The sequence below is a fragment of the Watersipora subatra genome, chromosome 2 (genome assembly GCF_963576615.1).
Source record: "Watersipora subatra chromosome 2, tzWatSuba1.1, whole genome shotgun sequence".
Taxonomy (NCBI): Eukaryota; Metazoa; Bryozoa; class Gymnolaemata; order Cheilostomatida; family Watersiporidae; genus Watersipora; species Watersipora subatra.
This window is the reverse complement of record NC_088709.1, coordinates 20,362,582-20,389,784: the sequence shown is the minus strand read 5'-3', so window position 1 is coordinate 20,389,784 and position 27,203 is coordinate 20,362,582. Positions and strand designations below refer to the sequence as shown.

The 27,203-nt window shown below is 35.2% G+C and overlaps 1 protein-coding gene and 1 long non-coding RNA gene across 2 annotated transcripts in view; both read right to left on the bottom strand.

Annotated features, from left to right (window-relative positions):
• Positions 1 to 2,898: 2,898 nt before the first annotated feature.
• LOC137388030 (gastrula zinc finger protein XlCGF57.1-like) overlaps positions 2,899 to 27,203 on the bottom strand; it is a 67,693-nt gene continuing 43,388 nt past the window's right edge. Inside the window, exons 4-6 of the mRNA XM_068074549.1 lie at positions 6,432 to 6,488; positions 6,258 to 6,320; positions 2,899 to 3,617 (exon numbers count right to left, since the gene is read on the bottom strand). Coding sequence (XP_067930650.1) covers positions 2,899 to 3,617; positions 6,258 to 6,320; positions 6,432 to 6,488 — 839 coding nt within the window. The remainder of the gene's footprint in view (positions 3,618 to 6,257; positions 6,321 to 6,431; positions 6,489 to 27,203) is intronic.
• On the bottom strand, positions 23,918 to 26,985 carry LOC137387784 (uncharacterized). Its single transcript, XR_010977948.1, has 3 exons — positions 26,856 to 26,985; positions 24,762 to 24,922; positions 23,918 to 24,120 (listed from the first exon to the last, which is right to left on the bottom strand). It is a non-coding gene; the product is annotated as an uncharacterized lncRNA (long non-coding RNA).

The following is a 27,203-nucleotide window of genomic DNA, read 5'->3' as shown; positions in this document are numbered from 1 at the left end:
GTTACCTCCATAATAAATTGCACCTTTTGGGAGTCATTCACTCTTAAATTTATTTTATATCATCTCGAACCTCTCATTTACACTATATACTGTCAATTTTTCCAGACAACTACTTTTTTAACAACCAGCAGTACCCTTACTTTTTTCCATTATCACTTTGGTTGTGGGCTGTATGACAGGGAAAGTTCTAGTTAATTATATTATAAAAAAGCTGATTTGGGGTAAAAAAGAATAGACATAAAAGTTCAGTACCGAAATGCATTATGCTCATAGGTTGAGGTATGCCTGTATATAAAAAATGCTTTAACTGTTGACTACTGCATTGCTTTTCGCTGTCAAGTGCTATGGCGCTGTTCCTTTTTTCAACTAAAAAACACAACATTTAGTTTTAACTCTTGATATGTTACTACTTAGACTATCGTGACCAATTCATCAATGTCTCATTAGAACTCCTACAACAACAGAATATGATCAATAGTACCTTTTTGGATGATTTCATGGCAGACCAGATGATGCCAAATACAAAAAAAGCTCTTTTGTTGATATAGAAATACAACTTTCTTGGCTCTAGTTGATATTGTATCAATGCTAGCCATTTTATTTGGCTGTTATGGGTGTTAAGATAATGTGAAAGCAGATTGGTAAGTTAGAATAAATTAGTGCAGAGTTATATAACACAATATGAATATGAAATAAAACTGACAGTTCAGATCTAGAAATCTTAAGATCGAGTAATAATAATATTTGTATCATTCAAAATATGCTTATCAATAGCAGTACATTTCACATTTATTTAAAATTTCATAGATGTATAGAGGTTTATAGTGTGTTGGGATTTGGATAAAGGAAGTTGTAATGAAGTTTTGAAAGTGATTATAAATATTTAAAAATAATTCATTGTATCACAATTAAATGCATGCTATTTTGCCGTTGCTGCATTTCGCACAAATAATGAACTTTAAGCAGCAACGCTAAGCACAACTTTTAGCCTAAAAGTAGTGATTTATAATTATATCACCAAAAATTTAAACTGATTTGCACATACATGTAGGTCAAAGTATTAAGTTAGAGCCAAAAAGGAACTACTGTTAGCCTGATATAGTTATTAATAATGTCTAAAGTGTTGATTTCAAAAACTTAACGAAAAAACAAAAACCTTAAAAGTTGGATAACGAATGTTTATACGAACAGATACAGTTATATAATTAATTATTATATAACCGATTCATTATTAGCAACTCTCTGCGCAAACTTTCCGACTGATTACTATTATGGCTATTTTGGATTCCTAAAGAGCAAAGAATGTTGATCAAATAGGAATCGCATTTTCACGGCTGATGTTATTGTTCTGTCAATCACTACGATTGACTAGCACAAAAAAGGGGCGTGGCCTAAACGCTCCTTGTTGGCACCGGAAACGCTCGTGTTGTTGAAGGCGCAGTTATCACTCTACTGGGAGATAACTCTATGATAGAAACCTCTTAACAAAACGGCTCCAATGAGACATAGCTGAACACGATTGCTTCTGTGTACACTATCATGCAACCTCAGTAGTCAAATAATTTCTTAAATATACTTCTCGCTTTCAATAAAGCCATGTCTATGGTACTTGCGCGTCTATTTCATCATTATTGCAATCCTGTCGTTTTGAGCACTGATATCTCAGAACCCACCATGAAAGAATGCATAATTTTTAAACCTTAGCTCAAATGACGGCATATCATCATCTGATAAACACGAGGAGCATGTTGGTCATTAGTGTAGTTGAAAAATTTTGCAGAAATTATTCGCCCTATTCGGCAGGATGTATACGGGTTATATGATCAGATTACGACTAGACGACTAGACCAAGCCCAAACAATACTGTGAAGTAGCGAGCATCTATATCTTATACAGGCTTTTCGGTAGAACTCAAAACGTTTATGATGAACTAGCGCTACGAGACGTTTTTTATTTAGCCTATTATGGACCTTTCAATTCACGTGATAACACATGTCAAAACAATAGCCAGATTTTTGGAGGACGCCAGATAAATAAGTTGATTCCAACCTACACTATTTTTGTGTTGACAGCTATAAACTGTTCACTGTTCAGCTGTTAAGAGCTTGTAATCACATTTCCACATATTTTGCAACTAGTGTACAAGACAGCAGAGTAAGATAAGGTGAACCTTTTGATATCAAACAACCATAATATGAATTTTGTTGCAAGCAAACCTTTAAAGCTCGATGTGTAGCGTATACATGTTGGCGGCTTATACACAATATTTTTCACAATTAAACAAACCTTGAAACAATAATATTTAATGTTAGCTGCAGCAGTGAATACTATTAAGCAGGCCAACAAGACACACAATGAAGCTGAATTTTGACTAAAAAGTTTAATAATAAAAGTAACCAAAAACCCTAGCTGTTTTATGAACTATTGCTCAGCAGGTATGTAAGAAACTTCATGCATTATAAAGATTAAAGCTTTGCTACAAATATTTAATTACAAAAGTAATTGATTTCATGTTTTCAATGTCAGAAGGTTTGGTCAGGAGGATCAGTCAATGTACCAATGTCTAAAAAGTTGCTGTCGTTAGTCGTGGTCAATTCGGTCCAACCAAACTGAACCTAGATTTGCCGTTTTTAAGAAACACACTTGTATTTTTTTACACAAAGCTCGGTATATTTTATCACACATAAATAATTAAATCATAGCTCATTATACCACAAATGTTATAACACAACAAAAAGACGACTCACAATATAATATTTATACAACCAAATCCAAGTATATGAGTGTATCCAAATACATTTGAACATGTACAATTGTATGTCTTATAATTAAATGACTCATATCAAGTATGAGTTTTCATGCGCGTTCTGAATTGATAGCGTTGAGTAAATTTACTAATCATATTTTACATTGAAACAGTTTTTCTCCAGAATGAATCTTCCTGTGTCTTGTTAAAGTTTGGCGAAGAGCAAAGCCATTACTGCATATCTCACACTGAAATGGCTTCTCTCCAGTATGAATCTTCATGTGAGTTGTTAAATGATGGCTACGAGCAAACCGACTACTGCATATCTTGCACTGAAAAGGTTTCTCTCCAGTGTGAGTCCTCATATGACCTGTTAGATTACCGCTTTGAGCAAACTGACTACTGCATATCTTACATTGAAATGGTTTTTCACCAGTATGAGTCCTCACATGAGTTGTTAGATCATGGCGATGGGAAAACTGCCTACTGCATATCTTACACTGAAATGGTTTCTCTCCAGTGTGAGTCCTCATGTGGCCTGTTAGATTACTGCTTTGAGCAAACCGACTACTGCATATTTCACATTGAAATGGCTTCTCGCCAGTATGTGTCTTCATGTGACGTGTTAGAGAAAGGGGATAAGCAAATTGACTACTGCATATCTTGCACTGGAATGGTTTCTCTCCGGTGTGTTTCTGCATATGTCTTGTTAGATGACAGCGGTAGGCAAAGCTAGCACTGCATATCTCACACTGAAGGAGTTTCCTTGTAGTGAGACCTTTTATTTTTGTCTTTACAGTGGTAGTGTATAACAATCTTCCAGATATATCATTTTGATCTCTTTCAAAAGATTTCTGTCCACAACTTTTACCTATAAGACAAGTTAATAGATTATTGGGCACAAGATTAGTAGTATGGTACATTCAATAATTGTTATATCATAAAAATCTCACTCATACCCTGTAAGTAAAATAAAAAAACTATTCAGGAGTTTTCATTGCAACTATGTCTAATATACTGCATGTAATAATTTAAACACACGGTATAAGGTCAAGGAACAGCCATTAGATGTAAAGCAAATAGTATGGAAATATTTTTTTTCAGATGACTGAATTTAAATATGTTCCTGTCTCAGTGTGTATCTTACCTCCTGCTGCAACAACCACATCATTGATATGGACAAATAATGATAACAGCTTCTAAATGAATTTTTATTAAAAAAAAACTTTTGTGTGGCACTCGAGTCTATCTATCCTCTATGAATAAGTTGATGTAATGTAAAACCTCTAGCTGAACGCCATGGCGCTTGATTTTTCAATCCTTCTTTTTGTGGCAAACGATTGAAAGTGGTGTTCAAATAGAGGCTGGCACTGTATTTTTTAATCGGCTTGTCAGAACTGTGAGCGGATAAATTTAGCCATTTACGGGGGTAGTTATTGTTGCCTATAGTTTGCCCTCTCATTCCAAAGGTGCAATATTGAATGTTTTGGATGCAATATATCTGCTAAATTACCTCCAACTTTTTAAAAGTCCTTAAACAAATATGCATTGAGAAACGGAGCAATATCACTACCAGTTGATATATATTGCTCGAAATTAACCTGCAGCAATATTATAGCATGTGTCCTGTTTGACAATTTGTTGCAGCTTTCAATTTTGATTTCATTCTAAATTTGAAGACACCCCTTTACTTTAGATCTTCATGCACAAATGGTTCATAAAAACTCATTACACTCATTGATATGTTTGCTACAGTCAACAGCCAAAAGTAGCTTTTTATGTGCAATAGAAGGGGAGTTACGAGTGTCAATAAATTATAAGATCAGACTACTGCAATGATACTATTAAATAATATGCTATAAATCTCCAAGTTCAAAGTGATTTAATGATAATTTATCAACCACTACAAAAATATATTGATGAACAAGAGATATAAACGAACTCTACTTTTATTACATGCAAAAAAACAAAAATAATAAGCTTTTAAAACTAAAATTTTGGCATCTTTTTCTCACATCGCTGCGCTCTGATTGTTGCTTTTGATAAAAAGGAATTTTTTGATTGTCCAATAAATTCTACAATGTCTTTGAACTTCAACTATTCTTCTGCAATGCTAAACTAGTTGAAATTTGCGCCCAAACACTTTTTTGACAAAGCAAAACTTCTACGCGCTGCATTTGTGCTGAATGCAACGAATAGAAGTTTTGCTAACTAATTGTAACCATTGGCCTAAAACCAGTCGTTCGTCTATCATCCTAAATCTAAACCGTATTTTTTCTATAGCTATACTTCCAAATATCAAGACAGCGTTTACAAGAAACTACTATTAGCACGGACAGTTACTGATTATTTTTATAGTGTTGCTTTCAAAGTTTTATAAAAAAAGTGGAAATCTTTGGAGTTGGACAACAACAAAACTCATTGTTATTGACGTAAACAATACATTATTAATATTATTTTGTGGAAACTTTCAACTATAATCACTCCATATAATGGTTTCATAACGATCAATGATTGGCAAAGTGGTGGTCAAATAGAAGTGGTGTTGAAATAGAAGGTGGCGCTCTAATTTTCAAACTTCCTATTATAGTGACAGTTAAACAGAAATGACGTTGAAATAGAGGTGGTGTTCAATTAGAGGTTTTACTGTAATCCACAGTTTTATTCGAAATGTACATACTTGGAGTCAGCTGGTACATATTGGTAATATATTGTTAAGCAAACCTAGACGGTTGTAAGCATGTACTCAATGAATTCTAATACAAAGACTAGAAAAAGATACTGAAGTAAGCTTAAACATATAAAAAATGAAGCTCGTAAAGTGTTTCATCCAAATTTAGTCTGAATATAGTTAAAAGCTAACATGAAGGATAAGTGCCATCATGTGACAAACTGATAGATACACAGTTTTATATTTTCCTGAAACCAATAGTTAAATTTCGGATAGTGTCATGATCAGGTCATCTATTATTTGGTCATCCGTTTGTGAAGACCATGACCTAAACATGCCCAAGAGACAAACTCAGCTTATAAAAATTATTCCAGTCATTAGCTTTTTAAAATGATATTCCAAAATGTTACGCAAAAGGCTCCATTATTATATGAATACAAAACAAAATATGTTATTGTCTATTTTAGCCATGAGCAAATACATTTCAAAATGAGTATGACCACTGCAAGCGTTGCATCGACAAACCGTTGAGACGTTGCACCAATATAGCGGTGTTAAGACCAGCGGTGCACACGTCGATATAGCAAACGGAACAAAAAGGACTTGCTGTATAAAACTGAAATCATCTGACAATTAGTACTAAAAATAACATCTATGGAAAGGTCTGTGACTTAATAGAGAATGACACAATATATTATAGTAGGATTTAGTATTTTAGTTTTACTAATAAACCAGTTTGTGAGACATTAGAGGAAGGTAATTATTATATTCATTCGACTAACAGACAACAGAGTTAATCAGCAGCAGTTGAAATAATCATCTGATAAATCTTTAACTAACCAGTCGGGTTGAGGTTATCAGCACCACCATAAAATCCTGGTTCTATTCTCACTTCTGCTACTCCTACAATAAATATGAGAGGTCATCTAGAGAACATGACAATGAAAATTTTTACGTATATTTACTAAGTTGAGGTAAATTCTATGAAAATATAACTGCAACATAATTAGTTACCTTCATAACTGTCATTGTTTATTGACAAATCACCAGGTTGTATTTTAGCCTCAGTATCTACAATATAAAATATCGATAAATTACTACAGGCAAAGTTATAGTTCAACTACGTATGAGGACCAGTCTAGAAAATTTTTGCTTTAACCTGACTGGTAAAAGCATGATGACAAAATATTATGTAGTTATGATACAATATAGCTATATTAGAACTAATTATAACAGGGATGGCAATACAATACATGTATCTACGAGAAGCAATAGATATGCTTGTAAAATAACAATAGCTGGCAAGTTTATAGCGATATAGACTAAAGAAGAATTGGAATTAGAGGAAATGGCAAAAGATATTAGCCTGGCTATCAAGAACATCAATAAACAGGAAATGGGTACAGAGAACATGGTCATATATTGCATGACTGAGAAAAACATGGGTACGGAAGAAAGAGAGAAACGTAATACAAATTCGATAAGTGATTGTTAATCTTCATTATAAAAATACCATAAAACCTACATTTGAATGTCATGGTGACGCATTTTTTAACTCTCCCAATAATGACATTTTATTAGAGGTGGCGATTAAATAGAGAGTAGTGCTGTATTTTTCGACTAGCTCATCAAGATTTTTTAAAATAAAATTGACCCTTTGAAGAGTGAAGCGAATTTTGCCTATGCTTTCCAATCTTCTTTGGGTGGAGCAACGTCAATGCCATCGGCCTCTAAATTTTTGCTTGACCTCCTTCAGTTTTTTCGTTGTATCTGGCAAGTCAAACAAGGAACTACTTTGGCTAAAAATATTAGACAAATACCACTATTAATTATTTCTATGATACCGCTTTCAAACTTTCTAAGAAAAAATGTTGAAGCTTTGAAGATAGAAACCATAATCAAATATGCCATAACAATTGTTGCTACTATGTTGTATGGTGTTTCTGAGGAGTATTCCCATTGTTCACAAAAACGCTTCAAAGTCTTCAGATAAGATTGCAAACCGCATTATGAATAAATCTGAAAACAGTGTGTGAAAGTTGGACCTTAGCGACTTCGAAGCAGAGTGTAGTTCCGGTGATTGCAACGATTGTTCCTCTCAGGTACACCCTTGCTAAATCCACTGCAACAACATACAGCGACAACAACAAAATTAATTTAGCTCAAGTTAACTGAGTAATTGTTAGTAACAATGTGCGAACACTTTTCTACTGATCATTTTTTATATATGGGTTCGTGAAGACCACTGAATGTTAAAGTGTTGGTCAAATAGACGTGGTGTTCGATTAAAGGGTAGCGCTGCATTTTTCCACCATTTTTCTTCAATGGCGTTCTTTTAGAGGTAGCATTCAAATGAAATTGGCTGTTCAAATAAAGTTTTTACTTTATCTACAAATAATGGCAAGTTTAGCTTTGACTGACACTAGTAAAACGTTCAACTAATAATCTCCTTCTTGTCTACTCGTGCAAGTTGAGTGAATGACCCAGAATGAGTATGATGGTGTAAAATCATGCGACATAATGATGAACTGAGAGCATTTTTTAAATTGCAGCTATTTATACCAATTTAATCATATATTTATTTTCTCTACAATATTTTTATAACAATAATTGTCTCCATCCGCCTAAATCAATGGTAAGAGAATGAAAAAAATGCATCACAATGGAAATGAATTCACAGCATGCACTGCTAGATTACCACTGTAACATCTGTACAATTGATTATCTTCCAGCATTTCGGAATGATTACGAGTACGTAGTTATACTACAGCAGAAAAGTTTTCATGGCACACTAGACATAATAAACACACTAGACTGCTAGGGCATGAGTGATATTGATTTTAGAAGAGCAAAAACGAAGTTCGAGACAAAAACACGCCCAAATGTGGGACATGATGCAGTCACTTTTGACGACAAAACACAGACTTGTAAACTATGATGCCAATGCCAGCGATTAGTCAATGTGTGAACGTGATACAAAAGGTCTTCTGTTGGCTGGAACTTTTAAAAATGTTCCATTTAGTTGCCACACTACACCGTTATGATTACCAAAATGGCAAATTAATATAATGCAAGGTCGAAACAAATTCCACATGTCCCAAAAAGGTTTGCGCTGTTATTATACATCCTACATCAAGTTTTCAGCAGTGGTTTCAGGAGAACACTAATGCCTTGTACATACACCTTGTGAAGTACAACAGTGGACTTCTCAAACATCCTCTGTGTAAAACCTAACATAGCAAGCAACGCCATAGAAATAACGACTAACGCCCGAAGACTTTGAAAGAAATGCATATCAAAACCGGTTCACACTTTTTGAACTGAAGGTTATATTTACCGAGGATAATTTTAACATGCTGAATGCAGCGTGTAAAAATTTGGCTTGTGCTAATCATCAAAGCTGCCTTAAATTCGCAGTCACCAAAGTCCAAAACCAATTCTTGGTTTTTAGATTCGTTCATGAGGGGTTTATAAACTGATTTGAAGACTTTGATGATCGATGAAGATTCTTCTCAGAAACATCGTGAGTGCCCAGTTTTTGTTAACCTTGATTACACAGCCCATAAAAACCTGTCATTCTGAGACAAAGGAACTCATAATTTGTTTCCACTTTTATATTAATGTTTATGAATCCTGCCGTAAGAGCATTATACGCCTCATGCGGAACCAGTCATACCTTTTTATATTACCCTTTTTAACATAATTAAGAAAGAGAGTTTTGGACACTTGGTAGCCTGACACGCCGGTTTGTTATTCTAACTTTCTAGTCCCTCTTATTTCACTGCATAGCATAAATATTAATTGCTTAATTTTACTTGATTGCTTACAGCCTAGGAAGTTTCGACATATGTCATAATGACTAGGCAAACACATATAAGCATGCGTAAATCAGAAACAATTCGAATTCCATATCTTACTCACACTTTAATTATTACTCTGCTCTTGTATCACTCTTTATACTTTTAGACTTGTGCAATTAGCATCAGCCAATGACTTGATTAGCCTTTATATATTTTATGTTTTTGGCCATTGAAAGTTTGAATTTTTAATAAACATAATCTGTTTTAAAGTTTTATAGCAAAAACAAACCAGTCTAATTCTTGACATTAGATGTACACCTAAAACACAGTCATCTAAAGTCGCAAAACATAAACAAACTACTTGAACCACCGATCCAGCACTTATAGTTAATCATCCTTATAACAGAGGATCATTACAACACTGTAGGATGTAAAAGCTGCCATTGTTACAGCATATTTAGGATCGTGTTGTAACTCAAAAGCGTTTTGGCAACCTTTTTCTTAAAACTTAGAAATCGCCTCCATCAAAATAAATAACAACTGCTTTCAAGCCATATGTTTTGCTAAAAGTAGTTCCTTATTTAGCTCCATCTGATACTTCAAAGCAGGTAAAAAAACTATTTAGAAAAAGTGCTGAACCCAACAGCATTAATTTTGCTCTGCAAGACCAGATACAAAGTATAGGCAAAATTAACATCGGAAGTAAAATAATTAAATTTATCTTTATGAAATTCTGATCAACTAGTCAAAAAATTGAACGTCACTCTTTAATTGAACACCACTATGAGGGAGAGCATAAAAACTGCAGCGCCTTCCAACCCTTATTGAAAATATGATTGAAACTTATTTGAGACAACACACTCAAATAAAGCCTTCACGGCATTTAAGAGTATATAACCAATTAAACTCTGACCTAGATAACTGAGCCAAATGATGAATATCTTAGAACTTTTGTCATTAGGCAAAAGTTGAAAAAAGTAAACCAATCCCGGGACTAACCTGAGAGCCACATGGCGATAACAAAGCTCTTAATATGTCTCAGGGTCACTAGTGTTCTACCAAAGGGGTGTTTGAAGTCATGTTGAAAACAAAATATTGACTCGTTATTAAATCCATTAGACTAATATCATATTTACCTTTATTACAGTGTGTGCTGACTGAACCACGCTCTGGTTCTAGATTAAGTTCAATCTCTACAATAAAAAGGACATAAATTTGTAGATGATTCGAATGATCTGATTTGTACGAATATATTTTGTAAAAGTTTTTTATAGAAGTCATATGTGACTATAAACTCAGTGTACCTATCGCAGTCGAAAGTCACAATTTATTCAAAATGACTCATATTTGCTCAGCTCTCAACGATATACATTTAGCACATGATATCGTCGAACTTGCTAAGTTCAAAATTTCTTCATTAGACTTATACATAACTTTGTGATTATGTACAATCAACTGTCAATCGACCTCCAATTTTGTGGGCCTAACTTTCTCAAACTTTCAACTGTCCAGACATAGTCTGTGTGACGTGTGACCGTGTCTGTCTGAAAAAAAACAACTTTGAGCGATATACGCTCGAGGCGGCGAACTACGCGCTTACTTGAGTGAGTGTTGGACTATAATTTTTGTTTGGTATTATTACTTCGAAACACAAACTGATTTTGGAAGTTTCTCCTCCTCTCCAGCAATTTTTTGCTTTGAAAAAAGATACCTTTATGAGCTATGATATGGCTCCTGATGTGGCAGCTAAATGGCCGAGTAAAAAAGCTAGGTGTATTTCGAGAACAGCAACGCTCGGTTTTTTTCATCAGATTGATTGGTAGAAGTTTTAGAAATGCCGGCTAAAAGTGAAGGTAAATGTGAGTCACAAAACGAGGCAAAAACAGCCAAGTCGGAATATGAAAAATAAAAAAACCTGAAAATGAATGCAAACTTAGAATTAAATTTTGAGTCATGTAAGATTTAAACTTATTTCTATATGTGTAAATAATAAGCTAAGGTAATTTCAGTTAGGCTTAAATTTAATGCTTCCGTTAGACTACGATACTTCACAAAATTGTAAAGAGTAGTGAGCATGTTGCCATCACACCTCTGTCACAACGCTATTAACCTACAACGTCTGTGCTGAAAGTAAGAACTCTATACAGTACTGTACATATGGGCTGCATTTTTTCAACCAAAAACAAAGCATTTAGTTATAGCAATTGCTCTGTTATTACTTGGACTATCTAGCCCAATTCATTAATGTCTCATTAGAACTCTTACACCAACATAATATGACCAATAGTACCTTTCTTGGGTGATTTCATAGCAGACCAGATGATGCCTAATACAATAAGCTGATTTGCTGAAGCAAAAATACAACTTTACAACAACATAATATGACCAATAATACCTTTCTTGGGTGACCTCATAGCAGACCAGATGATGCCATATACAAAAAAAATTGGTTGTTGATGCAAAAATACGGCCTTTTGAACTCTGGTTTGTATTGAATAAATGCTAGCCATTTTATTTTGTTGCTGTGAGTGTTAAGATAATGTGAAAAAAATTTAAAAAGCTAGAATACTTAATGCAGAGTTATTTTACACAGTATGAATATAAAACAAACCGAAAGTTGAGCTCTGAAAAGCGTAAGAACGACTAACAAATAAATTTTTATCATTCAAAATATGATTATCAATAGCAGAACTTACTAAAAATCAAAGACAATGGGTGCTCCTGTAAAAAAAGTGTTGAATTTAACCTAATAGGCACTATTGTAAGAACATTAGATATAAATCACCAAACAAAAACAAAAGTTTTGTTTATAGAAACAAGTGGCTTCAGATCAACTTTGAATACTAGTCTTAAAGATGTGGTTGCGTCAAAATAGGTCGATTTAATGAAATTAATACCAATAAAAGGCTAAAACCACAGCCACAAATCGATGTCATTTTTGTCTTTATAGACCAATCCTGTCCAGAGACATACGCGTTTGAATGAGGCCATCTTTTAAAAAGCTCACGTTCCAGCAGGTGCCTCATTCGTGATGTAACTAGTGATCCATCAGAAAAGATAAATAGAAGGTCACTTTATTAGCTAATCACCAGCCTGAAAGTTTTATATAAGTAGTAATACATGTTATTACTCGTAAAACGTGTTGTCTGTGATCTCAAATTTGGGGATTTTGCTCTATTATTAATTCGCATGGACATCGATATTTACTAAATTAATTAACATCACAACTTTAATGAACTACTCTATCGACAGGTTTTATTGATGAAAAACAGAATTGCAAAAAATTCTGTCAAGTTACGGCGAAGGTGACTCCGAGTTTTCTGTGCATCAAGTGGTTAAAGTGCTACGAAGGAAAATAGGAAAATAGAGGTAAATTTATCTTTTACTTTGAGTCTCCTATAGACATACTGTTGAGTTTAGATTCAGATTATATTTGCCTGTTTGAGGTTATAATGTAGTTTCCCGCGCATGCAAGACATGTATGTACAGTTAGTTCTTGACGGCTTCTTTTTAAACTACAGCGTCTAGCAATACAATGGATTAGATTGATGAACATACAAAAAGTAATATTTTTGTACTCATTAATACATGTACTAATTAATAAAATTATAACTTTTTGCTATCACTAAGGATGGTTTTATAATTTTTTATCGTTTTACCAAGCTATATTTGCTTCAAATTTTCTGTAGCAGTTTTGTCTAGCAAATTAGATTTATGATTTCACTTTAGATGTCCACTTCTCACTTGTAGAAAGTGAAGAAAGTCGATTGATCAATGCTTCGAATCGTTGGCTTGGCGTACTTATGTAGTGGTTAAACATTTATTTGTTTTTAAAATTACACTCGCAATCTATCAAACTCCCAATGTGAAAGCTTTCAGTAGATACACGTTGAAATGACCTATCTATAAATCACATAAGTTTATTGCATTTGTTTTACTGTTTACAGGATGTTTATGTGATATAACCAGCTGAAACAGCTTTGTCATTGTGAAAACTGTCATAGATGAGAAAGGGAGACTTCAATGTGTGCTGCATAAACCTTAAAGGTTGACTTGCAACAAAATTCACATTACAGTTATTTGGTATCAAAAGATTCGCCATGTCTTACTCTGTTGTGTAGTAGGTGCCAAATATGTGGAAATGTGATTGAAAGCTCTTAAAAGCTCAAAAACAAAAAGCCGCCGTAGATTGGAATCTCTTGATTTCGGTGACGTATCCGCGCTGTATGGTTATTGTCTTGTCACGTGATGTTCTCGCGTGAATTGAAAGGCCAATAAAAAACTCAATATCAAACTTACCGTAGCAATAGTTTATGATAAACACTTCGGGTTTTACCTAAGACCCCGTATCAAATATAGATGCTCGCTACTTTACAGTTTCGGCTTGGCCATTCCGTTCGACTATTCATGTCCGAGTTGCGATCATAAAAAATGTCAAATTCTGAAAAGTTAAGACCCTGGCGTTTCGAGCCTGACGCTCTATCTGAAGAAGATCCTCAACAGAATCAAACCTCCCAGCAAGTAAGCATCGCCACTAGCCAGCTCTTATGTGCCAAGCTAGCTAGTAGTAATAGTTTTAGCTTGAGAGTGATAGAACGAATATTATTATATATGATTTTAATGATGATAATTATCGCTTCAATATTGCGAAAAAATAATTACAGATTTTTCTCGAATGACAACATTAACAATTTTAATATTTAAATCTAGCGCTGCACTGATATACTGTTGGATAACATCGACCTGATGTATTAGCTATGGTTGCATAGACATATCTGTTCATTTCTTTAGGAGCTAATACCACCGGCTACAGAGTGGTGTGCCTGCAAGCGTTGTCAAGACATGCCATCTCTTCCTGAATGTTTGTGCTGCCATTATGCTGAGTTTGCGCATTGTCTCCTTGACCGAGGGGAGCATGAATGCCTGTGTATGCATCCTGGTGTAAACGAATTTGTGGCGTCTGCACCCCTTGAGTTGAGGTGGAATAATTACCTACGATATCATAGTGAGTTGGGTATTCATTTAATGCCAACAACACCAAGGCTATGCTAATGTGTTAAGCATTATCTAAAATTCTTGTGTTACACATTTAATGCATCAGTTGAACACACATATTCTGAACTCGTGGAACACAAGGAGAACTGGTATATTTGGCTTGTACACTTACTACAGTAGAGAGTGTATTAGTTTTATGATTTTATTATGTAAAGATCGAGATTATTTTGATGATCAGCAATTATTGTTTTTCAATAATTGTTTTGGTAGATAATCTATTCCCATTTGGAGAGCCATCGCCAAATGCTCGGAAAAGGTTGTGTGCATACCGCAATCTTGTGTTTTGGTTTATGCCGCAAATCTTGTTTGCAAGTCTGCAAACTCTTCTTCATCATCCGTTGGTGGGAAAAGAGCCCGAATCTTAGACACCAAGCAGGCAGGTAGAGGCCGTCGCTCACGGCGACAAATTTGCGGCATAAGCCAAAACACAAGCTTGCAGTATGCACACAACCTTTGTAACAACATCCGTTGTAATGGACCTCACTCTCAGGCCGTGGGAAATTAGATCGGACTGGCATCGCTTGAAGCCTTCCAGCTCCATGGTGTTAGAGCTGGTGGTCTCTGTTGACTGCAAAGTAAAGAAAGTTACGACCAACAATTACTTTCACATTATTTGAATGAACTATTTAGCTAGATGAGCAACTTCATGTTTATGTATTGATAACTACTAAAAAATTTGGGTTTTTGTCAGGCTGTGAAGTAAAAACTGTCAAAGTTTTACCTTGACAAGATGGCTGCTGACTATTAAACCGCAGCTCTGATCCATCATAGTGTAGGCTCTGTATAGTGCGCAATGCCCCGGACTATCGCATCTACCGTCACCTGCCAAATCAAGCTCCCAATCGATTGCTGCCATCAATCCCTCGTTATGCAGGGTGTACTGCTCAGCAATACACTGTAAAATATTGTAAAACTTCATTATACAAGATTAATTTGTATCATTATCATTAGTCTAAGAATGTAGAATCCTCTTCCCCCTTTTTGTGCTATATTATGATGAAAAATCAGAATTTTGAATTATAATATATTTTGCATGAAGGATGACATATTTTCATTTCAAGAAAAAAATTGTTTCTAAATGTCGTTATTCAATTAGTGTGCCTAGCTTTTACTCACAATTTCCAAGTTTATGAGTGAATATTAACACTCACACCATGTAAGTATTCTCTTTGTTGGTAGAGGCAAACGCTGTGGCTTGGTATTGCGATGTTCAGGAGCGACAGAAAATGGAGGTTCTGCGTAAGGCATCCGCCAGAAAAGAGTGATGTAGCTGCCAGCAGGGGGTTGATGACGTGAGCCCTGTTCACCCTGGCAGTTGTTTCCCAAGTGTACGATCGGTGACAGGAGGCACATGTAACCTTGAACTCTACCCATCCGCCTTCTCGCACCATCGTGAATGAGCAGGGGAGGGCACAGGTGTGACAGTGAAATAGTCGCTGGTGTCACACTTACTATTATTTTCTCCTCTTTGAAGGAGGATTCGGGTCTGAAATCACAACACAATAGTTGACTTGCAATAAGATTTGTACAACATCATTTCCTGTTATTATATCATATTTGCTTGATCAGAAAAAGAATAAATATATAGCCATGCAATCATGACACAGATTTTACAAAACCTTATCAGAATCCATGATATTGTAAACATAAAATGTGAGTAATAACTCTATGGATATTTTTTATATTTTGTCAAGTTTGGTTTAGTTCAGCTCTATCTTACATGTAATTGGAGAGTGTTTGACGCTGGCCAACATAGCGCTCAAACTCTTCCCAGTCTTCAGTGATTGGCACAAATTCTTCATCTAATACTAATAATAATCAACTAATAATATTAATATGCTATTAACGATGATACCAGAAAATGACAATAACTATTTTATATAACATATCTATAAGTGAGTGAGGTTAAAAAATTTGGCGAAATTAATCGTGAAACAACATTATTTTATCAATTATATATTAATATATTACGTTTTACAGATAGATATGCAGTATGAATTAGTTTTGTTATTATAATAAGAATAATACACGTAATTAAAAAGATAAAATACTAATAATATAATATTACAATTAAATGACATTAATATTGTTATATTAAATAGAGATTAATACAGTACTATTAGGAGAATACTAGAAAATAACCCGAGTTACAACTACTAATACAAGTAGTTCATAAATTAAATTACTCACGTGCTTTGGTGACATGTGGAGTATGCAAACAGGTTAGAAAACATGTCGTCTTTGAACTGGCGAAAACAAAGGTAAGAGTAAGCAGGCGAATAAATAAAGTTTGTCACATCCAGCTTCACCCAGTTGCTCCACGCCCGGTGGAGGTCTGGTCTTTTCTCAGCTCTTGGCCAAAAAAAAGGTGCTTCTAAGCTTGGCAGCTGCACAAACACTATGTGACGCGTTAGACATTATGACGAATTGAAATAAACAAGTTGAATATGAGAAAGCGTGTTTGCTATTTGCGATAGATCAAACTTGAACTGAAACTAACATTATCTGGTCACGTGACTTACAATTCCCGCTATATGGCGCGAAAAATTTCTACAGCATTTTTCAACCATCATAGCGGACCAAAAGGCTCATCATTTTTATCAGAGGATGATATGCAATCGTTCAAACTAAGCTTAAAAAATTAAACATATTTTTATGCTATGTTTTGAGATATCAGTGCTCAAAGTTGCAGCATTACGATGCCGATAAAATAGACGCATAAGAACAATAGACATGGTTTTTATCGCAAGCGTGAAGTATATTTGTGAAAATAGTTCGACGAATAAGGATGCATGAAAGTGTAAACATAAACTATCTCGCACACATTTTAGGCGTTTTAGCACACATACGTCACATTTTAGCCGTTTTGGAAAACGAATCCAAACTAGGGCGGTCTCGTGTGGCTGCGATTTTTTGTTCGTTTTTTAGCTTTTACGAGCTTTTAATCACATTCCCACATATTTGGCACCTACAACACAATAGAGTAAAACATGGCGAATCTTTTGATACCAAATAACTGTAATGTGAATTTTGTTGCAAGTCAACCTTTAATGTTTTGTTTGAATTTGCTGCAGTAGATGAATTTGCTTTATTGTATCAGCTGAAACTATGTGAGTGGCCCTGAATTGATGGATACTTTAAATAAAAGCATTATGCCGAGATGAAAAATTTTTGCTCGTAAAAATTACATCATAAACTGATGTCGTTGAAGATAATGCAAAACATGATTTGTAATGCCAAACGTGATTTGCAGAACATTGAATATATCATAGCCCCATTAACACCTGTGCAGAAATCTTTTCTGATAGATGGATTTATGAGGTGCAATCAGAGCTGCATGTTCAGGCGCGTTTGTATAGCTCGACTATTTGTTTAGTAGTTGAGTTAACTAACAAATGTGACCAGTGAATTTTTTTCTACACATCGATGCCAATAATGACACGTTGACAGTGGACTATACTATGTACATGACTTTTAAGGATGTAGGTGGTTTCACCACATAATCTTTTCAAACACGCAACTTTCTTATTTGACTTAAGGTAGTGAGAAACTAGTTTTGGGTGTGGATAATTATATACAGCCCCACTCCCAGGATATGCGACAGACATCATGTGGGCGGGGCTTTTTGGAGGCTGTATATTGTTAGTGTGGTTAGCAAAGGAACGATACAAAGCAAAGTGCAGATACAAAGACCTTATTCTACATGGGTAGTTTGCTTGACAGAATTACCGTAGACCGGTAGAATTGGTAGTGGGTACTCAAATGTTTACACATACTTTGCAGAAAGTGAGTAATACAAATTTTCAATTTTCGTTATTTGAGGCCATTGAAACATTCATAATATTGCATTTGTAAATGGATTAAAAAGTTTATTCTAGCCAACATGAGCAAATATAAGATTTATGCCAATAGAGCCGGGTAGGACGAGACTTTTATTACAATACCCAAAATGATTACGAGAGTTAAATACAGGTTTTATCACGTGTTACATCACTTTGGGCAAGTCTGGGCATGTTTTTCAGTCGGAGTGTTTTTACCGCAATCAAATTTTTTCGAGTTTTATCTTCAAATATCGTGACAATGAGGTCGCCTAACTCAACAAACAACATCAACTGATAGACAAAGAAAACTTACTTTCGTTTAAAATCAACATAAATTTGATGCAAAGCCATCTTTAACTGTCTAAAACAGCTACATAGACAGTCTAAATATATTTCTAGTGCGAATATACCAGGTTTTCTAGATATTTTATAAATATATGCTCATTCACCAGATGCTAGCTATACTATGCTATACTATTTTAAATACAAGTATAGTTAATAGGTCTAGGAATATACTGTACCCTATTATCATTGTGTACTCTCTTGTGTATACTGTATATGCATACTGCACAAGTATTGTGCCCTAGTGATATGTATGGGTTAATTATACCCGTCTAATGTACAGTACTCAATTTTTCCATGTCCGGACATGACTAGTCTGTGTTAGTCTGAACAAACAAAGGTCAAATGTTGACTGCATATCACCTTTACTAAAGGCCTGTTCACACCATATCACAGTGTCTCGACATTTCCCTTTCGGCATTCATGTGAACCGTGAACTGATGGCTTCAACGAAGCATCGGAGAAACATCAAAAAGGTTTGCGGCTGTCAAACTTTCCCGATAGTTTGCAGAGTATCGATGACAACACGTGTAATGTGAACCATTTTGGCGAAGACAATTCGTAATCGTTGATAGTATGGTTTCTGCTTATGATAGTCGCTGTGGGACTAGTATTTGGCTAAAACTCGGGTCTGCCGTTGAGATTCTTTCGAGCGAAATTAAAACTCGTAAATAAATAGACAATAAATTAAACGAATAAACATGTAACCAACCGACTGCGCCAACATCAACCAAGAACATCAAATCAACGACGAGTAATTGATGGAAATTGAAGGCAGTTCAGGTTTCAAAAATAGACATAAAAAGGGTAATGCGTGGATAGATTGCGCGGAAGAATCGATTAGAATTTCAAGTATCTATTACCAGATATGGAACGCTGCTGATTAAATTGAGCCGATATTTGAATAAAAATAAACCAGCATCAGGTTCTGGCAAAGCATCTGTAACATTTACTTCTGAACTCGAGCATATGCGATGGCTGGCTCCATTTATCCAGACAAAAGTATGGGATATCAAACAAACTACGACAATATGCATGTACAAAAAGAAAGCTTGACATGGAAGAAAAATCTAGCACAACTTTTGATGACAATCATACCAACCTTCTAATAGAAACACCTCTTTGTTCTACCAACACATTCACCGAGGACGCCATAGGTGTGTGAAAAATATGAATGTGGGAGCAGTTTTTTTGTGGGAATATAGGAAAAAATTATATTTGTACATGGTAGAATGATTGTGCTTTTTAAGTGGCATAGTTATCTGTTTTAGAAGAGACAGCTACTGGCATTGAGACCTGTGTATCGACCTCTCTGACAAAGTTTAGGAAAACTAAAAAAGCTAAGGTAAAATTACGCCATGCAATAGTAGAATGATAATGCTTTTCCATTATTGATTTGATTGGTTGTCAGCGTTTTGCTTTGATAAATTGTCAGAAATTAATTTTTAATTGCTGTTGTTAGAATGATACTTATGACCTACTAACGAAAGAGTTAATATTAGCAATACGGAGTCTAGAGCAGGTTGACAATGATGAGTGTGGCAATTCCAGTTTTTTCAAGTCGATGTTCAAAAAATGAGCAAACTCTCAGTTGAAAACTAGCTGAGGTTTCAGCAAGATATGCTGACGAGATATACCAAATTACTCGGACAGCAGAATATGCCACCACCACCACTGCAGACATATTACACCTACCAAAATTCTTCGACACAATCCAACTCACACACACCGCTCTCATTGTCATCACCTCCGTCCAAAAATTTCCCTTATCATCATAACTAAATATATAGCTAATATGCATAGTACATTGGCGTGTCCATAAATAATAATTTGACATTTACAGTTATCTGATGCCAACTACACATGCACATTTGCTCCCATTATAAAATTCTTTGAATTAATTGCCCAACTAACAATTTTACGTTCCCAGAACGTTCCAGGGATGTTCCGAAAAGTCCCAGAAACGTTACATCGTAACGTTGTCACAAGATTATTTGTAGACACATTTTCAACGTTCCAGCAACGTTGTGGGAAAAACATTGCTGGAACGTAACTCTCAAAACGTTCCATCAATGTTGTGGGAATTACTTTGCTGGAACGTATTTCCCATAATGTCCCTACAACGTTGTGGGAAATACGTTGCTGGGACGTATTTCCCACAACGTCCCAGCAACGTTGTGGGAATTACGTTGCTGGAATGTTAGCAAATGATCCTGCATAACATTCCCACAATATTGGGAGAACATTGCGTAATATTCCACGAACATTTCTTACATAATATTGTTTCAAGGCTATTAGCTAACATCCCAGGAAGGTTATGCATAGAACATTGGTGGGACATTGATGCGTAGGGATTTTCCATCTTTAATATACAATATTCCTAGCTACTGCGCATCGCTTTCCTTGCCGCGGTAATCTCGTTGAGCTAAAACGAAATATAATTATAAGGGCATACAAGTTAATGGTCATTGGCTTCGCTCTACTAACGAAATGATTTACATACGCGTCGGCTTGTCAGACGACACGTAGCGTTAATCAATCGGTAGATAGACTATCAGCAACCATCTGACACAACATTTATATGTGGCGACCTGGTCAGTTGCGATGTGTTCACACTATTGCGTCTTACGTTGACCCGTTTAACGGATAGTCAGAGCCTAATGTACCCTAGTCATTTTTGCGATATGTCTAATGAAGTGCGAAAATTGAAATTTGTAGTGACTTTTTATTTCATTTACATAAATCATTCAAATTTATCATTATTCTTTTTCATTATTTTGTTTGTTTTTATATCTGTAATGAAAAATCTATAAAATTTTTAATTTGCTTCATTTTAAATAATTTTTTGTTATGAAAGGGGGACAACTTCCAAAAAATGAATCATGCGTTTTTGTACCATACTAGCTAGAACGTTAGAACGAGGAAAAGGTTTGCTAACGTTATTATAACGTTGTTACAAAACATTGTTATCGAATGTCCCAGCAATGTTACAGGATTGCTACTTTGAAATGTCTGGGTATAAACATTCACATAATATTGTCTTCTAATATATTCGGAACAGTATGGCATTTCACCATTATGGAACATTCAGCAGATGATCTGGTGCAAAATTCCTGCGACATGGGGAGAATGTTACAGAACATTCCACAAGCATGCCTTTCATGATGTTGCCTCAAAGATATTAGCTAACATCCCAGGAACGTTTTCGTGCAGAACATTAGTGGGGTGTAACTGTGTAGACAATTTCTAACATTTTGATGTTTCACAGAATGTTCCTCTAATGAATTGCGTACAATGTTACTATAATGTACCGAGCATAACCGTCGACAATATTCTTTCCTTAAGCTATACAACATTCCACCAACATTACGTCTCCGAAGCAACCTAATTTTTCTATAATGTGCCATGCTTAACCTTCACACAACATCTCTTCTCAAGGCTGACGGACATTCAACAAATATTGCACCTTAGATATATACGAAGACTTTTACTAGATTATTCTTAAAATAATCTTTGTGAGCATCTCAATAGTTAGGGCATGGTTCCGAAGCTGTATATTTTGGTACAAACAGTTGCATGATATAATAACAAAAAATAATATGAAACACAATAAAAATATAGCTATAAAATGACTAAACTCTATATATATTGTCATCATCAAAACATGGCAGAAAAATACCACAACCTTTACACCAGAATAAATTATATATCAATGATACACAGAGACAAACAAGCAAAGCTATGATCATATTTGTGAATAATGCTAGTCCACCAAATGCTTTACCACATTAGACTAAAGTTTTTCCAGCTCGTCCGTCCTTGGATTGTGGTGGCGAAGGCTGTTCTTTCATCCAACAATTCAGATTACAGTACAATCCTTTAAGCCCTGAAATGTGAAGAAGCATTTATATTAGCAGATGAGAACTGCTAAAAAGTACAGAATACAAACAAAGCAAATATGAGTATAAACTAAATATGGCAACAACATGTTAACAAAGTAATTATGAACATCGAGGTTGATCTGCCACATCACAGTGTCACTTGCTAGATACATGAAATAGTACCAGCAATACTTTTCTTTTCACTATTTGTGGGCACTCTATAATAAGGTAATATTGTCCACTCATTCAAGTTTTTGGAATCGCGATTCCTCATAATAGGCACAGGTGGATACAAGAGTGCACAACCACCATATTTTCAAAATCATCCTAATCAGCTTTTTATTTAATGGCTTCATAACTGAGCTTCCTATAAGGCTGCAACTTCATATTGGCATATTATGAAAAATGCACAAGCATATCATATTTAGGGTTGCGCTAATAGTAAGTTTCTTCAGAAGCAACTAATGTCCTAGTCGCATTGTTCTTATGCTGAATTATCATTTTAATAATTTGAAATTTAAAAAAGAGTTGTTGTAGAATAGCAATGCGGTAAATTAATTAGTAAATCTCATGTAGCAAAAAACACGAACTTGGACATATCCATTAAAAAATAATAACAAACTGTAAGCTAACGAAAGTATCAGAAGCCATCAGAAAGTAAACCTTTCTGATGAGACACTATATGTGCAAACAGCTATATACGCAGGTAAATGAGAAGCACTGCTAATGCTATTGCAGATTGTTCCAAAGCTTTAAGAAACGCCGTGCAAATATTTAATGAAAAATTAAACGATAAGATTTTGTAAGTTTTAGTTGATCTAGAAGTATGCGAGCAGCCTGCCTTTTCAATTTCCTTTATAAGCTTGTTTGAATTAGCGCGTACACTCTTTTAAAAATACATAGTCAATCGGCTATTGTTGCCTCTTACATATTGTCAAATTCTTCAATCATACCTATCTTATATCACAATAAAATGGCTAAAAATCATGTCATAAAAAGAGAAAAAAAAATACATCGCACTACTAGCTCTAAGTTGACGTTTTGGTAAAAGGCAGCACAATTCTCAACCTATCATGCTTATCACAAGTTATACATAATCTAACACAATGCAAACTTTCAAGAGTTGCTTTCTTAATTATGTACATGTGCACACAACTCTTAGATTTCCATATTTTCTCTGCTTAAAATTCTGATGTGCTAGGTAGTTAGTATTAAAATGTGCTTCCAATCTGCCAAAAAAATCTACGTTTTGTACTACAGCATTTCTAAATTTGAAACTAATTTTTCCAACTTTCAATAACAAAAATCACAGTTAAAGGGAGAGTAACTATTATAGATCTATCGTAAATTCCAGAGTACAAGTCGAGATCTGAAGTTTGGTTCGAAAATCCTGGTTTTGACATGCACATACCGTAACCTCTTCCATGGCCCAAATCTTTTATTCGCTAATAGTTCAATCGGGATCAGAGGCGGGCAATGCGTAGCTGAGGAAATGGCATTCAAAACACCATCAGTAAGGACACCATTTTTGGCGCCGTAGGGAATACTACAATTAACAAAAGACTGAGAGTAGCATGTTATAGTGAAGATCACAGGGAACAAAAAACAAGCACTTAACCAACGTACTGGTTCACCTCAATACAAGAACAAAACCGCTACCTCGGATAATAGGTATTCAACAGAGTAGCAATGCCTCAAGACAGATTTCTGTCAGGAATCGTGATTCATGTACAAGAAAAAGGTGTGAATGCCCAATAGTGGATGTGTCAAATGGATTACTGAAGTGTGGCCTTGTAGGCAGATACTACAAAAACCAACATCAAATTCAAAACATATCACGTAATTCCAGAAGAGAATCCTAATGATGACATTTCGAATGGTGAATAATGGGGACCTGGTGTTCCAATCAGCTCACATTGAGTAGGATTACTGGTATTTCACTATTTTATAAATAAATTCCTATATGTGATATCATGTAATTTTGATTTGCAACGGTTTTTTGAAGTTGAATTTTACTAGAAATCGTGCCATGAATTACATTACCGTCGTATTTTTGTGCAGACACCGCAGCAATACTATTTAAATTCATGAAAGAAACGAAGTCACTGTTGGGATTCAAACACAAATGCTCTATGGTAACATCTTCCAGCGCAGCGAGCTGGAAGCTTGTAGGTGTAGCATAAAAACACACTGGTCAGTGCGCGAGGCGACATTGCATTAGAAGGACTGGTCTTATGTACTGAATATTATATGGTATGTTTATCGAATTTGATATGGTTGTCATGACATTAAGGGCTTAGGGCACAAATAAACTAACTTTCCATGTAGCTGAATTAAAGCATATTGATAACATATTAGTAAGCCTACAACATGTATAATAAAAACACAGACATGGAAAATTTGCAATAGTGATGGAAAAATACAAGAAATATGTCTAGATCTCACCTGTCCCACATTTATTGATACCGATTCAATTGGTTATGGAGAATTCACTGTTGAGCCGAACCGGTGTATGGTTGGCAAATTGACCATAGTAGTGGTGATTGACTAGATAGCGATTAGACGATTAGTTGCAAGGATAATGGCCAGATCTTGTGAGATTCATTCTAAAAAATCGCAAACAAACCACATTAGAGATCTTGCAAACAACAAATCGATAAACTATCTATATGGTAAGAATCTAATGGTTATGGACTTGGACTGAGATTGAACCGATAACCTTGTAGTTGCAAACCCTAAATCTGGCCACTAAAAACTGCTGGTTGGTCACTACTAATATTGCTCAACATTTTCCAACTGAATAACAAGTTTAGTAGCTCAGTGACTAACAAACATGTCTTTACTCATTTGATATATGCGTATAGATCTTCATCTTTATGAAATTTTGGAGACAAAAATAATGGCAAAGAAAGAATTCTTCAAATTAAGTTTAGGAAATGGCGTTCAAACTTGTATCAGAGTTTGTCACATCAGAGTTGTCTTCTCTATTTTATGGCAGTCAAGAACTATTAATGATTCACTATTACTCCGTTTGTACACAACACACAGTCACTCGCAATGAGATTTATTATCAACAATGCCTCTGAAGTAGGTAATGAAATCAAAAGACACATGCTACTACTCAGTAACATGCTTTACACATTTTTCTACGCATATATGGCTTCAAAGCCATTTCAATTATATTAGCAAAAGCTCGCTCAACCAGCAAAAGTGTTTTTATCAGTTATTAAGACATTCGATAACATCGCTGTGATACGTGAAAAAAATCATATTAAAAGTTGTACTTCTCTTAAAGCACAGAGGTACAGTTAAAGAACGAAAGCAATATGTAACCCTTTTAGTGCCATAGGCCTACTCTTTTTAATGAATGCCTGTTTACAGAAGCGTGACATTTTAAAGACAAATTATATAAAGACAAGTTCTCTTCAGCATTCTTCTATAAGCCTTTTTGCTGATGATGCTCTCTTATACTGTCCAATTACAACGCCTAGTGATACGCTTTTATTTCAGCAAGATCTTTTATCTCTTGAGCGATGGGCTAACACATGGAGAATGGAGTTTAATGCTAAGAAATGCCAAGTAGTTTTGTTTGGCTGGAAGCCACCAATCAACCAAGTTAATTTATCGTATACCCTTTATGGCGTACACTTGGAGATTGTGGAATATTTTAAATACTTGGGAGTGAGTGTCTCTAATGACTTTAAATGGGACATACACATAGATGACATTACCTCTAGAGCATATCAAAGGTTAGGGATGTTGAGGAGAGTATTACACGGAGCACCCAGAAACGTCAAAAGAATTGCATATCTTAGTCTGTGCAGGCCCGTTTTGGAATTGGCTTGTGAGGTATGGGATCCATACCTCATAAAACATGAAACACAACTGGAAAATGTCCAGAGGCGCGCTGTGCGTTTTATTGCGGATCTTAAAGGGGTGGAGAGCGTAACTATGGCCAGAGACAAATTAGGGTTGGAATTGCTTAAGAACAGACGGAAGTCGGCTCGAATGGTTTTACTTATAAAAATTCTCTCCAGCAGTGTGCATGAGTCTTTAATCAATAATTTTAACAATATACACAATGACACACACTCACATCATACCAGATCGGTATCCAATGACGTACCTAGGGCTGTTCCAGCCAGCAAAACATTTTATCATAACAGTTTTTTACCGAGAACCTCTCGCGACCTACGAGGAAATTTTTAACGCACTTTTTATAGTCATAATTTTACTTACTTCGAATATTACTTGACTTTTATTGAAAACATTTGAACTAGATCTAGATACGTACATGATGGCCATTTTTTCCTCGGGGATCGAGGTCTTAGGGTTCGATTGACCAAGACCAAGATATCCATTCTATGACTCGCAAATGCTTTTCAAGCTGTTTTCCAACGTCAAACGCATCCAAGAACGATAATCCACTGCAGTTTACCACCATGGAGTGCAATTATTTAGAAACAGTCTTTAATTAACACTCGGTTTTATTTACGGAGAAAAACTTGAATTTGTACCAATGCAAAAAACTTTACTCACCTGCAATAACGATCGCAAAGAGCGTCAATATCATTTATTACTATATTGTGAATTTTATTGCAAGTATTGCAGATGAGTTAAGCATCGTTAAATCATTAATTAAACTACAACAACCGGAAAAATAAATCAGTACGGCGGATATTTCCTCCTCCTAGTTTTGCCTTGTCCGATATTTTCAGGCATAATACGATGTAAATGCATACCTTCGAAATCTTTCGAAGGAGTACGATGCGGATTTTTAGCTTTCCCGCGCATCGAACTTCATAAATTCCGAAAAGTTATAACTAAATTCCATGTATATGCCCACAAACAATCTCGGTTGATATTTTGGTTCATTAGGTATACAGT